This window comes from Sceloporus undulatus, chromosome 10 (assembly GCF_019175285.1).
Source record: "Sceloporus undulatus isolate JIND9_A2432 ecotype Alabama chromosome 10, SceUnd_v1.1, whole genome shotgun sequence".
NCBI lineage: Eukaryota > Metazoa > Chordata > Lepidosauria > Squamata > Phrynosomatidae > Sceloporus > Sceloporus undulatus.
Genome location: NC_056531.1, coordinates 14402649 through 14415313, shown reverse-complemented (window position 1 = coordinate 14415313; position 12665 = coordinate 14402649). Strand labels below are relative to the sequence as shown.

The following is a 12665-nucleotide window of genomic DNA, read 5'->3' as shown; positions in this document are numbered from 1 at the left end:
TAGAGACTGGGACCCAGAGCAATGGATTCAAGCTACAGCAAAAGAGATTTCACCTTAACAATAGGAAGGACTTATAAGAGCTGTTCAATCGTGGTGGTGTTTCCCTTCTTTGGAGGCAGAGGCTGGATGGCCTTGTGTCCCAGGAAGGGCTTGGATGGTGCCTTCCTTCCCGGCTGGAGAGCAGAGGACTGGATGGCCCTTCCAACTCTCATTCTATGAGTCTATGTATTCCAAATCACTGGTACATATAGTCAAGTTAATGCTGACATGTATGCTCCCAAAACATTCATAGAAGTTACTTTTTGATATATTAAAAGCAAAATAAAGACCCTTAGGAAAGGGTATCCCCCCCGCCTTTCAGTCCCTAGTACCCTAACACTGGCATCCTCCTGATGTCCATATTGGCTGGGGGTGATGGGAGTTGTAGTCCAGTACATCCCAACAATACTAGGTTGGGAAGGATGCCCTGTTAACATCTGGAGCAAAATGGCCTCAAAAGAAGTGCTTGCTGTCAGCCTCCCAGCCCCACTGGTTAAAATGTTGCCTTTACCAGTGAATAATCCAAAGCTTCATTAGACGGATCTGGCAATTAAAGTTTGCAGCCCCAAAGAGAGCAGTGGCCACTCCCCCCATTTCATCAAACAGCAGCGTATTGCTTTCCTTTTCATGCTGTTTCAGAAAGAGGACAAAACTCGAGAACCAGTATCAAGTCTTAGGTTTGGGCAGTCTCCCACAACTGTGGCCTTTCTGATGTCTTAGGCGACATCTGTCACCATCTTCACTCAGCAGAGGTGGCTGGGATGATAGGATTTGTTGTCTACCAGAGCCTTTGCTCAAGGAGGGCTAGGTCCGAGTGTTGGACTTCAGTGGAGAGAGGTATGTTCAGTTCTCCAGGTCTCCGAGGTGTGACTCCTGGGTCCTCTCAAAGGTTGCAAAGATCTGATGGAGGAGGGCAGGTATGAGCCTCCTGGAGGAAGCCTGGGACAAAGCTGTCACAAATGTAACTACAATGTTTGCTTTTATGTTAGCACAGGTACTTTTGAAGCTTACAACAAACTTCCTCTTGAAAACAATATTGTTGTTATTTTGAGCTTTTCATGCCCAACACATTGTTTCTCTTCTTCTTTCAGCTGGATGCTGGCAGTGATGAAGAACGCAAATTGAACCTGAGGTGAGTAGGAGCCATATATCTATATATTTCTTATATCTTTAATCTAGATGTTGTTGCTGGTTTCCAGAACTTGAAGAACTTGCCTTATTTTGACCAAAGCCCCCAGAATCCCCCAGCCAGCTTGTCCACCTTGCCTTCACTGTAACAGAAGTGCATCCTGAGTCCATAACCTAGCATCACACCCGTGCCATAATACACCCTTAGCTGCTGTGACACACTATCTATCACTTTTGAACATGTGAAAAAGCTAAATTAATGCACTATATATACCAAAGTGTGTGTGAGTGGTCCCAAACAAGCCTCACAGACAAGATGAACTGAGGAAAGAGCAGAACCCGTCAAACTAATGGAACCTGCCTGCAATTTGCAAGAGCAAAAGAGTGAGTTGTCAGAAAGTGAGACATCAAAAGGCAGGGGAAGCCTGTATTGTGTTTTGGCTCCATTGGGTGGCAGTATTATCCCATGTTTCGCCTGCAACAAGTCCCCCATCCTTGTTTGATTCCCCTCAGAGATAGTTTTGTCTAGCTTTTTGTGCAGGGTCTGGAGTGACCTGGCCATGCCTTCATCACCTTCTGCAAGAATAGTTGGGCTCTGTCCAGCAGATACAAAAATTGGCTTGAGAATGACGAAAAAAAGAGGGAATGCCGGGGGGGGGATGACAAAAGCCTTCATAAACAAGAGCTTTGCTGTCTGAAGCTTTGTTAATGGAGGTATACCTGCATTTTGATGTGTAGGATCCTAATTCAGTCTGAACTGCTTGAGAAGTCTCTTCACTCAGAAAAGGTCCTCCAGTGGCTTAGGCTGAATTAAGATCCTGTGGGTGACCATGGGCATGTCACCCGCTCTCAGCCTCAGAGAAAGGCCATGGTGGCAAACCCCTCTGGGCAAACCTTGCCAAGAAAAGCCCAAGGTAGGTTTGTCTTAGGGTTGCCATTAGTCGGAAACAGCCCCAAGGCACACAACAACCACTGCAAGGTCAATACACTTTTGTCAAGGATCTGTTCAAGGCAACAAGAGTCAGTGTCTCTTCACCCATGCCCAAAACAGTTATGTTTCCACTCTAGTCTTCCCCCTGCGCTCTGTAGATCCTGGGTTTCCCTGGCCCTCTTCTCCAGTACCCCTGGCACCTTCACTCTCCTGATCTAGCAACACATTTTTGGCCAAGAGTCCCTGATGCTCCCAAGCCCCCTGCGGAGCCTCCTAGTTGCTCAGTGCACCAGTCAGGATGCCGCAGCCTTGCCAGGATATGATTCAGCATCCTGTTTTCAAACATCTGATCAAACCAGCAGCTTTGGCCTCCAGATCTCCTTGCTGAGTTCAGCTGCAAGACAATAAATACTGGGAGCTGTGGGATGGCCCGCTGTACAGCAGAGCTATTGTCCTCAGGGGTAAGCCTGTGAGAGAAGCAGAGCTGATCCCCTCAGCCCCCAGCTGCTCTTTGTTTCCATCAATTCACCCTTGAGGACAGTCATTCAAAATCCTGGAAATGTGACTGACCTATAAGCATGAGCCATCTGATGAGCCTCCTCTGTGTGTAACCCATTTTGTTTCCTACACCCGAGTTGGAAAGGAAGGCAGCCCTGACTGGAAGGCCGGTGGCCCTAGGGTGCAGCTGATCTTCCCTTTTCTCTCTTACGGTTTCTTGAGCCCCCTGCTCAAGCCGTAACCTTATGCTGAGTAGCGCTGGCAAGCCCAGGTCATGAGGAGGAAGAATGGATGGCATCCAATAGTTTACTTGATGAGAAACCCACTCAGGAAAGTGGCCAGCGGCCTCTTCATCCTTGTTGGACCAGTTTGTGCTGGAGAAGACTGCCCTGTTCTTTCTGTGGGACAGAGTATTGCACCAAGTTCTTAGCTTAAACTGATGCAGATTGGGAAATCAGAGTACTTAATTTCTCTGCAGAAAATATTTTATTATTCAAAGACATCCTAAATGTTCACTTGATAAAAAAGGTCCTCAAATGTCTCAGTCGTGAGGAATGGGTGCCAATGCACTCTTTGCCAAGGACCACTCAGTCCAAGCTGCTGGGTCTGCTAGCTGTGGTGGGTTGATCTAGAATCTCTCCTTTTTGCGTAACCGAAGGGAGCTGAACCAGAACGGGCCCTGGATTCTTGACTTTCTTTAGCTCTCATAGCAAATGGATCATGTCATCAGTCAAGTCATTAACTAACAGTGGGATGGCCTTTGCAGGGCTAGAGAGAGACACGGTGGCTTCAGACTGAACTGCGCCTCATGGAGTTCTTTGCTGGTCTTCAGCCACAGAAGTATATGCCTTGTGTAAAGCTGGGGCAGAGAGAGCCAGAGTGGGGTTTTAGTGCTGGACTACTACTCTGGAAGCAAAGGTTCAAATCCCCTCTTGTGACCCTGGGCTGTGTATACTCCCTCAGCCTCAGAGAAAGGCAAAGGCAAACCCCTGTGAACAAACTGTGCCAAGAAAACCCCACAATAGGGTTGCCATAAGTCAGAAACAACTTGAAGGCACACAGCAACAACAGCCTGGTATTCATTGGTGGTCTCCCATCCAAGTGCTAACCAGAGCAGATTCTGCTTAATTTCCAAGATCAGACAGGATTTGGTGCCTTTTGAGTATGAAAGTAAAGACAATGGAAGACAATAGCATATTATGCACCTTTTTGAATGTGCTAAAATTAGCATCAACTGATTCCTTTCCCCCTTGAATTTGAGCAATGTAAGAGAAGTACATGTTGTTGGATACATGGGCTACACTAGTGTGTTTCAGGACACCAGAAGAGACCATTTTGTCTGATTTGAGGGCGTTTTGGTGGGGGGGTGGGGGGTAGTGTAGGTCTCGGGGGTAGGGGGTGAGGGAAGCAAAGTGCCGCTGAATGGTTTTCAGGTAAGAAACAAAACAAAACATTGCACAAAAGCCAGCCCAATATTTTTTAGCAATTTTTGTGAGCTCTGGATTCTTCAGGAGAGGCTTCTTGGGGCCTTCAGGGTCTATTTCAGGTTCACAAGGGATGCATGCAGCGCAGGGGGCACCCTTTGCTTGTCCATGCCTTAAAATGTTCAGTTCTACATGCCTGTTGGAATCAAACAGTTTTCACTTGCTGCCAGAAGGGCAGTAAGGAGGGGACATTCTGGTCTGCCTAGGAAGGAAGTTCTAGTGCCAAGGGGCAGACCCCAAGAAGGCCCTCTCTGGCTTTATCTAAATATCTCTGTTGCAGGCAAGGGAAACTTCAGCTCCTGGGCTTGAAAGCAGCCCTCCTGGCGCCTGGCTCTGGGGACTTGCCCAGGTGGCTGCGCTTCCTTCCCCATGCTGTCATAGTGCGGCAATGTGGCTTTGCTGTTGTCTACCTCCTCCTCCCATTCTAAGCAGTGGAAATGCCTCTTCTAAAGCTTCATGGCATCAGGCGAAAGTGTACCAGTGTTCCTCCTGCCCCAAATTTCTCAGAAAGGGAATTCAGGTCTTGGGCTGAAAGCCATTCGCCCCTCTCCATCTTGAGGCTGGCTGTGGTAATTATAGCCTATGGTTTTTATTTTCCTGAAAGGCAATGGCGTGAATATGTTTTCCCATTGCATTTTGGTGTCTAACAATGAAGGAAGTGGTTAGTGAGCTGTCCAGAACACCTACCATGCTCTGAGAGACTTGTTCTGCTATTAAGCCAGAGATTTTTAGGAGCATAAGCTCTGAATCACAAGGTTAAGGATGCTTAACCAGCTGCATTTTCTGTTTCAGATAGATCTGTAATTCTGCAGGTGTGCCAGTGCCTAGTAAAGACAATACAGTACACATTTGCTGGGAGCAACAGCAAGTCAATTGACAAAGGTTCTGGTTGTTGTTATTTGAAGTGACTGTGAATTTATGAGTTTTGGGGCATTATAGATAGGAAGCTCTGGGGCAGCTGGTGCTGCACAATTGATGCCATATTTCTTTGGGAATGTCCAAAATGTGCCATTAGGACGTTAGTTCCAAGGGAGGGCTACATAGTTTAATGATGTGCAAGTTACAATGAGGAGAACGTCTGCAAGCTGTTTGCCCCTCCCCCCCCTTTTTTTTTTTGCACAGTGGTCTTTACTTTTCCAGAGTATATGCAGCCAGTCTGAAAAAAACCCATTGCCTGTCTCAGTGACATCTTAAAATGTCAGAATCATAAAGTTGGAACGGACCCCAAGGGCCACTTAGTCCAACCCACCAGGTCCTCAAAACAAGGGCCAGCTCTATAGGGTTTTTTCCGTGGTTTTTTGGGGCTATAGAACTGTGTTCTAGAAGAGTTTATTCCTGACATTTTGCCAGCATCTGTGGCTGACATCTTCAGAGAATGCTGGCACAGAAGAGAGTGGAGTATATATACTGTTGGTTGAGAAGAGGTGGTTTCCATGTTGATCTGGGTCTTGGTCTGTGGTTGAATGGCAAGGCCTCAGGGGGTCTCTTTATAAGGAATGCTCCATTGTCTGCTGGGAACCCCCCCCCCCCACCCCGCCGGGCTTTTATTTGCATTTGCTGGGTCTTGATTTTGGTGTTTTTCAGGACTGGGAGCCAAACTTGGTTTACTTTCAGGGTTTCTTCTTTCTTGTTGAAGTTGTCCTGGCGTTTGTGGATTTCAATGGCTTCCCTGTGCATCCTGACCTGATAGTTTTGGCATGGTCTGGAATTTCAGTGTCTTCAAACAGCATTTTATGCCCAGGATGGTTTATAACATGTTCTGCTACTGCTGGTTTTTCTGGCTGACCCACTCTGCAGTGTCTCCTGTATTCCTTGATTCATGTTTGGACACAGTTTGGTGGTCTCTATGCAGCTGCATGGTATGCAGCAAACTCTGCAGCCGTGAGAGGGTCTCTCCTGTCCTTTGCTGAGTGCAGCATTTGCAGGATTTTCTTGGCTGGTTTGCAGACCATTTGGAGGTTGTGTTTCCCACCAGTTTCCCTATTCCGTCTGTGACTCCTTCGATGTATGGTAAAAATACCTTCCCTTTGGGTGGTTGTTTGTCTTCCCTCCTTATGGTTTTTTCTCGGCCTGGCAGCCCTTCTGATGTCTGAGCTGGAGGGCCAGCTCATTTTGGATAATAGGGCTATTCAGATATGTATAGCTTAGAGAAGAGAAGGTATCTGTAGCGATGTCATATAGAACAGCACTACTCAAAATGGTTGTCCGTGGATTGGAGCTGGCCATTGGCTGCCAGTCCACAGCCAGTTTCTAAGAAAGAAACAGTTTTAGACAATGTGGACAAATATGGTGCTGGACCCAGACACATTAGGGAAGAAACCTTGCCAATCCCCCACATCAAGAAGTTTAAGAAGTGCTCATGAGAGAAGATGGTGTGAGCTTGTTTTCTGCTGCTCCAGAGACCCACTGGATTCAAACAGCAAGAAAGGAGTTTTCACCAAAACATTAAGAAGACTTTCCTGATGGCAACAAGTGTTGGACAGTGAAATGGACTGCCTCAGAGAGGGATGGACTCTCCATCTTCAGAGGACTTTAAACAGAGGTTGGATGGTCATTTCTCAGAAGTGCTTTAGTTGTGGATTCCTGCATGACAGGAATAGATGGCCCTTGCAGTCCTTTCCAGCTTTGTGATTTTGTGATTACAAGTTAGTGTTTCAGCACAACAAGTTAGTGTTTCAGCACAACAGGACTGTCACTTTGGGAGAGGACATGCTTTGCATTGAGAAAGCTTCCCCCACTCCCTTTTTTTTTTTTTTTGGTTCGAAACTAGCTGCTTTGGGAAGTCTCCAAGAATGTTCTCTAAAGCAGGGTACAGGGGCTTGTTTTAGTGAAAGAGCAAAGCTTCAGCAATTTTTTCCAAAGCCAGAAGTGAACGTTGGTCTCTTTAGTTTAAAAATAAACACATTCCCCCCATACACATTTTTAGTGGGGACACAGCATGTGGTCCTGAGAGTCACAACTGACTCTGCATTCACCCAGATTACCTTGCCATGGTTTGAAACAGTGCCTGAAGTCCTGCAATCCAAGGTTACATGGATCAACAATTTCTGCAGAAAGTGCTTGTGGGCCCCATTGAAAACCGCTGGAGAGAGCGTTATGTTGCTCTCTCCTGATTTGGGGTCTGGCAGCTCAGAAACAGCCCTTGGAATTGTGCAGGGAGGACAGCAACATACTTCCAATATTTGACAGCTCTGTGCAAGTGTTAAGTACTATATTTATTGTGCTTATTACTTTTGAAGCGGGCAGCCCACTTGGAGCATTTGTTCTGTGCCCGTTCCATTTGTTTTCAGTGAAGCCGTTTATTCTGAAGACATTCACGTGGATTATGCCCACGCTGCTGAAGTCTGTGCACTTGCTTGCATTCAAATTGCCATCCTTGAAAATAACTCCTTTGTGTCTGTACCTAGTACGTTGCATGACAGGAGGTGAAAGATTCGGCCCAGCTCCCAGCAAGGTAGGCCTGTAACACACCCAGCTTCACTCTTCTTCCCGCGATGGCATCCTCTCTTGGGGAACGACTTTCCTGGCAAAAACGTGCAGATGTGTAATGGTGATGAAGCAAATCCCAAGGTCACCAAGGCAGGCTTGGCAGGCCTCGCTGGCTGGCACTTGAGCTTCTGCTGGGAAATCTGCCTTTGTGGGCTCTCTGATTGATTTTCTTGCTCCTTCTCCCCTCCTCCCTTGTCCTGAAAGCGCTTTTGCTATGGACTCTGAATGGTCTGCACTCTCTGGAAGGGCTGCTTGGAATTCTTCAGCCCACACCTTCTTAGCCAAACAATACCCGCTCAGAAGATAACTTTTGTTGGCAGAGTGCTCCAGACATTTGAAGGAAAGCTTCTCAGCCACTCTTGCTTGCAGTCTACCCTTTTAGTTGGAGTGTGAAGGGCTTTGGATTTACTCGGAGGTCTGGTTGGATGCAGCCTCTGGGAATGTCAACATGCAGAGCCTGAAGTCACTACTACAGTAGTACCCTCTCCATCAAAAGATGTTCTGCAAGCTAGCTTAGTGGTCCTTGATAGACCTTTCCACCACTGATGTATGCCATACCTCTAAAGCCCTTTGTGCCAGACACTAGCAACATGTTTTGTGGCATTAATTCCTGCAGTTAATTATGTCCAAGTGGATAAAACTGCCAAGCATTGCACTTCCTCCTTCAGCCATGACACATCATACCTGGATTTTGAAGCTGGTCAAAACTGTTGGTAAGAAAATGATTAAAGATGGCAGTGGTCAAACGCAGGGCCAGGGTTAGGTGCCAGAGTAATCTTCACCTCATCAGTCAGCCAGTCAGCCTCTTCATGGCTGATCTCAAATGGAGACCCGTCCGCTTTCCAGATCAAGTGTCTTGGGCAGTCTCAGTCGTCCAGCTGCCAGCATTGCAGTTAATTGTTTTTCCTCCCACCCAGCTATCCACCTGCAGGGAGCAAGTGTCTGGAGATGGACTTCAGCTGTAGCCCAAGGAAGGAGACGGAGGGGCTTTCTCAGAAAATGGAGAATAATCCCTCTTGGAGAGCCCCAACAGGCCTCTTGGAGGCCTGGGAGATGAGGCGTGATTCACAAGAAAAAGGTCACAGGAGTGCCAAATGCCTTCTTTTCTTAGCAGTTAGAAGAGCTGAAATCTGTTGACTACTATGTTGATGATGAGTTCACCATATCTTGCTAGATGCACCAAGTCTCTCTGAATTAAACACCAAGTCAACCTCAAACCTTCTGTAAGGCCCTGAGATCCCATGAACATTTATTTGGCCGGCTGCAAGGTGCTGTGGCCAACTGGGAGCTCTGGCAATTTCATGCTGGCATGTTCATTTCTTCACGTTGTGTCAGTGAGAGAATGGGTTTTCTGACTTCCGGCCTTTGGCTCATTTGAGAACTGCTGCCTTCTGTTTTTCCCCTCATGCTCACTGCTAGCCCCTTGTCTCCTGGGGCAGCTGCCTCACCAGCCCTGGGGGAGTTTGAATCCAACAAAATCAGCTAAACCAGAGTACCAACACCAGTTGAACCAGTGAGAAATGACTGGGCTTCTGGCTTCTGTAGAAAAGCCTAGTGTTTGTTCAGTATGAACAACCTGTCTCTCCCCTGATGTTGTGCCCAATGAGGAAGTCTAAGCAGGAAAACCTAACTTCACATCCATTTTCTGGGGCTTGTTTTCACACTCTTGGTATGCAGTACAAAGTTAGCAAGAGGGAAGAATTCCAATCGCTCATCCATCAATATGACACTTTTGAAATCTGACTTTGGAGTTCTCTTTGGAGCCCAGCTGTTGGACTGTACTTTCCTTCTGATAACGCCAGGCACTGCTGCTGCTGTTTGACAAGCGCCTGAAGAGGAGAATAAGAAAAGCCTGGAGGAGGGGAATGGTTTGATGAGCTTCAGCTGGTTCACCCCCCCCCCCCCCCCTTGAAAGGCCTCCTTTTCATTGGATATGTTAGGGCAATTGTTTTTTTGAGCCAGAATATTGCCGGGCGGGGGGGGGGAGCAATGTTCCGTAAAAGCCATCAGTTCCTGGGGAGCATCAACAGACGTGGCCATTTCTTTCTCTTTCAGGGAACAATTGGTCAGGCTTTTCTCCCCCTCTTCTGCCTTATTCCCCCTCCTAAAAAAACCTGTTGAAAAGCTAAAGGATGTGATTTGAACAGTTGGTTATGAACCTTTACGATTTTGTGGACTTCTGCCTGTCTTTTGGGCCAGCACGATGCTTCTGCTGTTCAAAGAAACCCCGTCCAAAGTAGTATGTATGCAGCGTTCTTTCTCTCCTCTCCCTTGCTCCCTCCGGAAAGCTTTTCTTGCTTAGAGCTCTTGGTGCTGTTGTAGCTTTTCCCCGTGGTTTGCTTAAGTGAAATTGCTCTCTCTCTCTCTGTTTAGATCTTCACTTGAGGTTATGCTTATTAAAATGGAACGATGCAGGAGAAACCCTTGGATTTTAGGAGGAAAGATGTAAAACAAACCTGGTTGAAATGGCTGGGCTTGAAATAGTGCTGTCTTGGGGAGATAGCCAAGGAAGAATGAGTGTGACTGGAGGGAGAGGTGTATTTGGCCGTAGCTCCTGGCAGACAAGTTTGCCTGGTCTTTGGGGAGACGTTGAGCTCAGCAGAAGAGCAGACCAGACAGTGCTGTCCTCTCAGGTTCTTCAATTTCTGTCCTGTTCAGAGCCAAAAGGGCCAGAAGGTGGAGGCGTGTGACAGTGAACATGCCATGGAAGGCTCTACATTGGCCATTTGTGAGGTTGTTCCTGAAGTCCAACAAACACATAAATGTTTTTTTGCATGTATTGTTATCAGCAGGCTCTTTGAGACCACTTGGGGTACCTTTGTGCCATCCAGTGAATGTGTGGCCACAGACTTAAACTGTCCTCCCTGTGGATGTCCCTTTCATTTGGCCCAGGATAGGGATGAGCTCGGAGTTTGCGTCGGGTTGTCCATTTTTTCTCTGCTTCACAGTAAACAGGAACTGTGAATTGTGCCTTGGTCTTCCTGGAATGGCAAAGATTGCCAGCTGGGTTTTGCAGCTAGTGGGAAAGAGAGAACTCTCCATGCTTTCCTCCTCTGCCTTCACTCTTTTTCCACATAAAAGCCAGCTTGCCATTGTACATCCACAGATCTCACTGTGAATTATCCAGTGATTTTCCAGTAGGTCAGTGTGGAGCCATTCCTGAGCGTATGTTTGGCGCATTACTTCTAGGGCTTAAAGACATAGTCTGGAATATCAGTATGCCAAAGGATCTAGTATCACCTTTGAGAGTAACCAAAAGAAAGAAGCTGTAGGTGAGCTTTTGTAGAGTTGAGCCTACTTCCCATGCATCTGAGGAAATAGATTCAAGTCTATGAAAGCTCAGCTACCATTTTCTTCCTTTCAGTTACTCTCAAAGGTGCTACTGCGTAATAATAATAATAATAATAATAATAATAATAATAATAATTTATGTTTCCCTGCCTCTCCTGGTGGATTGAAGCGGGGTTACAGACTAAAAAAAGCACAAAGTGTTTACATAAAAATTCAAAAGCAGCTAAAAACAATAAAATATACAACATCATATAGCAACAATAGCATCAACAAACAAGGCAGGGATCATACACAGACAGGACAAGTCATTCATATCAGGGGAGTATTCATATCAGGTGGGGTATGCTTGGCTAAAAAGCTTGGTTTTAATTGCTTTTCTGAATGTTTCTAACGAGGTCGCCGAGCGGATCTCCTCAGGGAGACTGTTCCAGATTATCGGAGCTGTTGTTGAAAATGCTCTTTGCAAAGTAGCAACATACTTAGAGGTTGCTATCTCCAATAGGTTCTTACCCGATGTTCTAAGAGTGCGCGGCGGATTATATAGGGAGATGCGGTCCCGTAGGTAACTCGGGCCCAAGCCATGTAGGGCTTTATAGGTAATAACCTTGGCATACTGGTTTCTAGGGTTATTAGCCATTTAAAAGGTTTAGCTAGCTAGCAGCCTGCCATTTGACTGATTGAATTATACAGTTAAACTTACATGACTGCTGCTTACTGAAAGGACTGAAAAAGGCCATGTATCAAATGGGGGAAGCAACCGCTTTTCCATGGGGTGGGGAATGAGACCCCATATGCGGCCTTCCTTTTGTACCTTCAGCTATATGGGCAGGCCCTTTCTGTTCCAATTAACTTTCACAGTGGGGTTCTTTGCTAGAACCGATGAGCTTGCCTCTGTGCCATGTTTTGCTTTGACACCCCCCCCCCCAAAATATCTGTTTAATTTGCAATTCACCTGGGTTCCAGTCCTGGGGGGAAAGGCAGGAGATAACAAAATAAAAACAATTAATTACTCACCTCAGTAAAACAGTCATCGTTTAGCTCATAGAGTGAGTCTCTTTGTGGGGGGTCAGTCTTAAAGAATGGTAGGTAAATTGTATTTGAATTATTATTTCAATATTCCGTAATGTTCTTGGAAAAGTATAATGGTCAGGAGGCAGAAAAGTAGGAGCTGCTCCCTCTTTCATTCCCACTGCATCATTGACAGATAAAGCTGTTCAAAGAGCAGCTTGAATTCAACATGCGAAGAAGTGCAGATTTCTTTTTTGCTTATTTATGAAAAATATTTCTATATACAGTAGTCCTTCATCTGAGGATAGCATGGCAATGTACATATACACGAGTTTAAAGAGCCTACAATGGTACCCATATTGTGGGAGTCTTATAGCCTAGTGTTGAGCAATTCCATTTGAAGGATCACATCTTATTAAACATCATTTTAAAAAGAAACTTCCCAGATCAGCCAAACATGTAACCCAGTTGGAAAATGACGCAGAATGCCTGCAAGTGGAGCCCTGATGCCTTTAAACAGAAAACCATCTCTAGTGATGGAACTTCATCAGCCCATTGTGACAGCTCTTAGTCATTTGTTTAAAGCTCGGGACTTTGCTGCTGACTGTCTGGTGTAACAAGGGCCCCAGTGTTTCAAAGAATGTAAGCCACAGTCCTTTGGTCACGGCATTCGTGTCCTGTGTTTTCCAGAAATGTTGAAAGTACGACCCAGCTGCTTTTCCTTGAAGGCAGGGAAAAGCCACAACTTTTCTGGGGAAAACAAATCAAACTGTTTGCAGAATTTACTTGTCTAGCAA

At 46.2% G+C, this 12665-nt stretch overlaps 1 protein-coding gene across 3 annotated transcripts in view; it reads left to right on the top strand.

The window, feature by feature from the left end:
- The window catches only part of SSH1 (slingshot protein phosphatase 1), a 37904-nt gene that overhangs the window by 3479 nt on the left and 21760 nt on the right, over positions 1 to 12665 (top strand). For 2 of the 3 annotated variants that reach the window (XM_042441957.1, XM_042441959.1), the window contains exon 2: positions 1131 to 1171. In XM_042441957.1, the coding sequence (XP_042297891.1) occupies positions 1131 to 1171 (41 nt within the window). Of the gene's footprint in view, positions 1 to 1130; positions 1172 to 9707; positions 9809 to 12665 lie in introns of those variants that run through there. The other variant, XM_042441958.1, reaches the window with a different exon arrangement.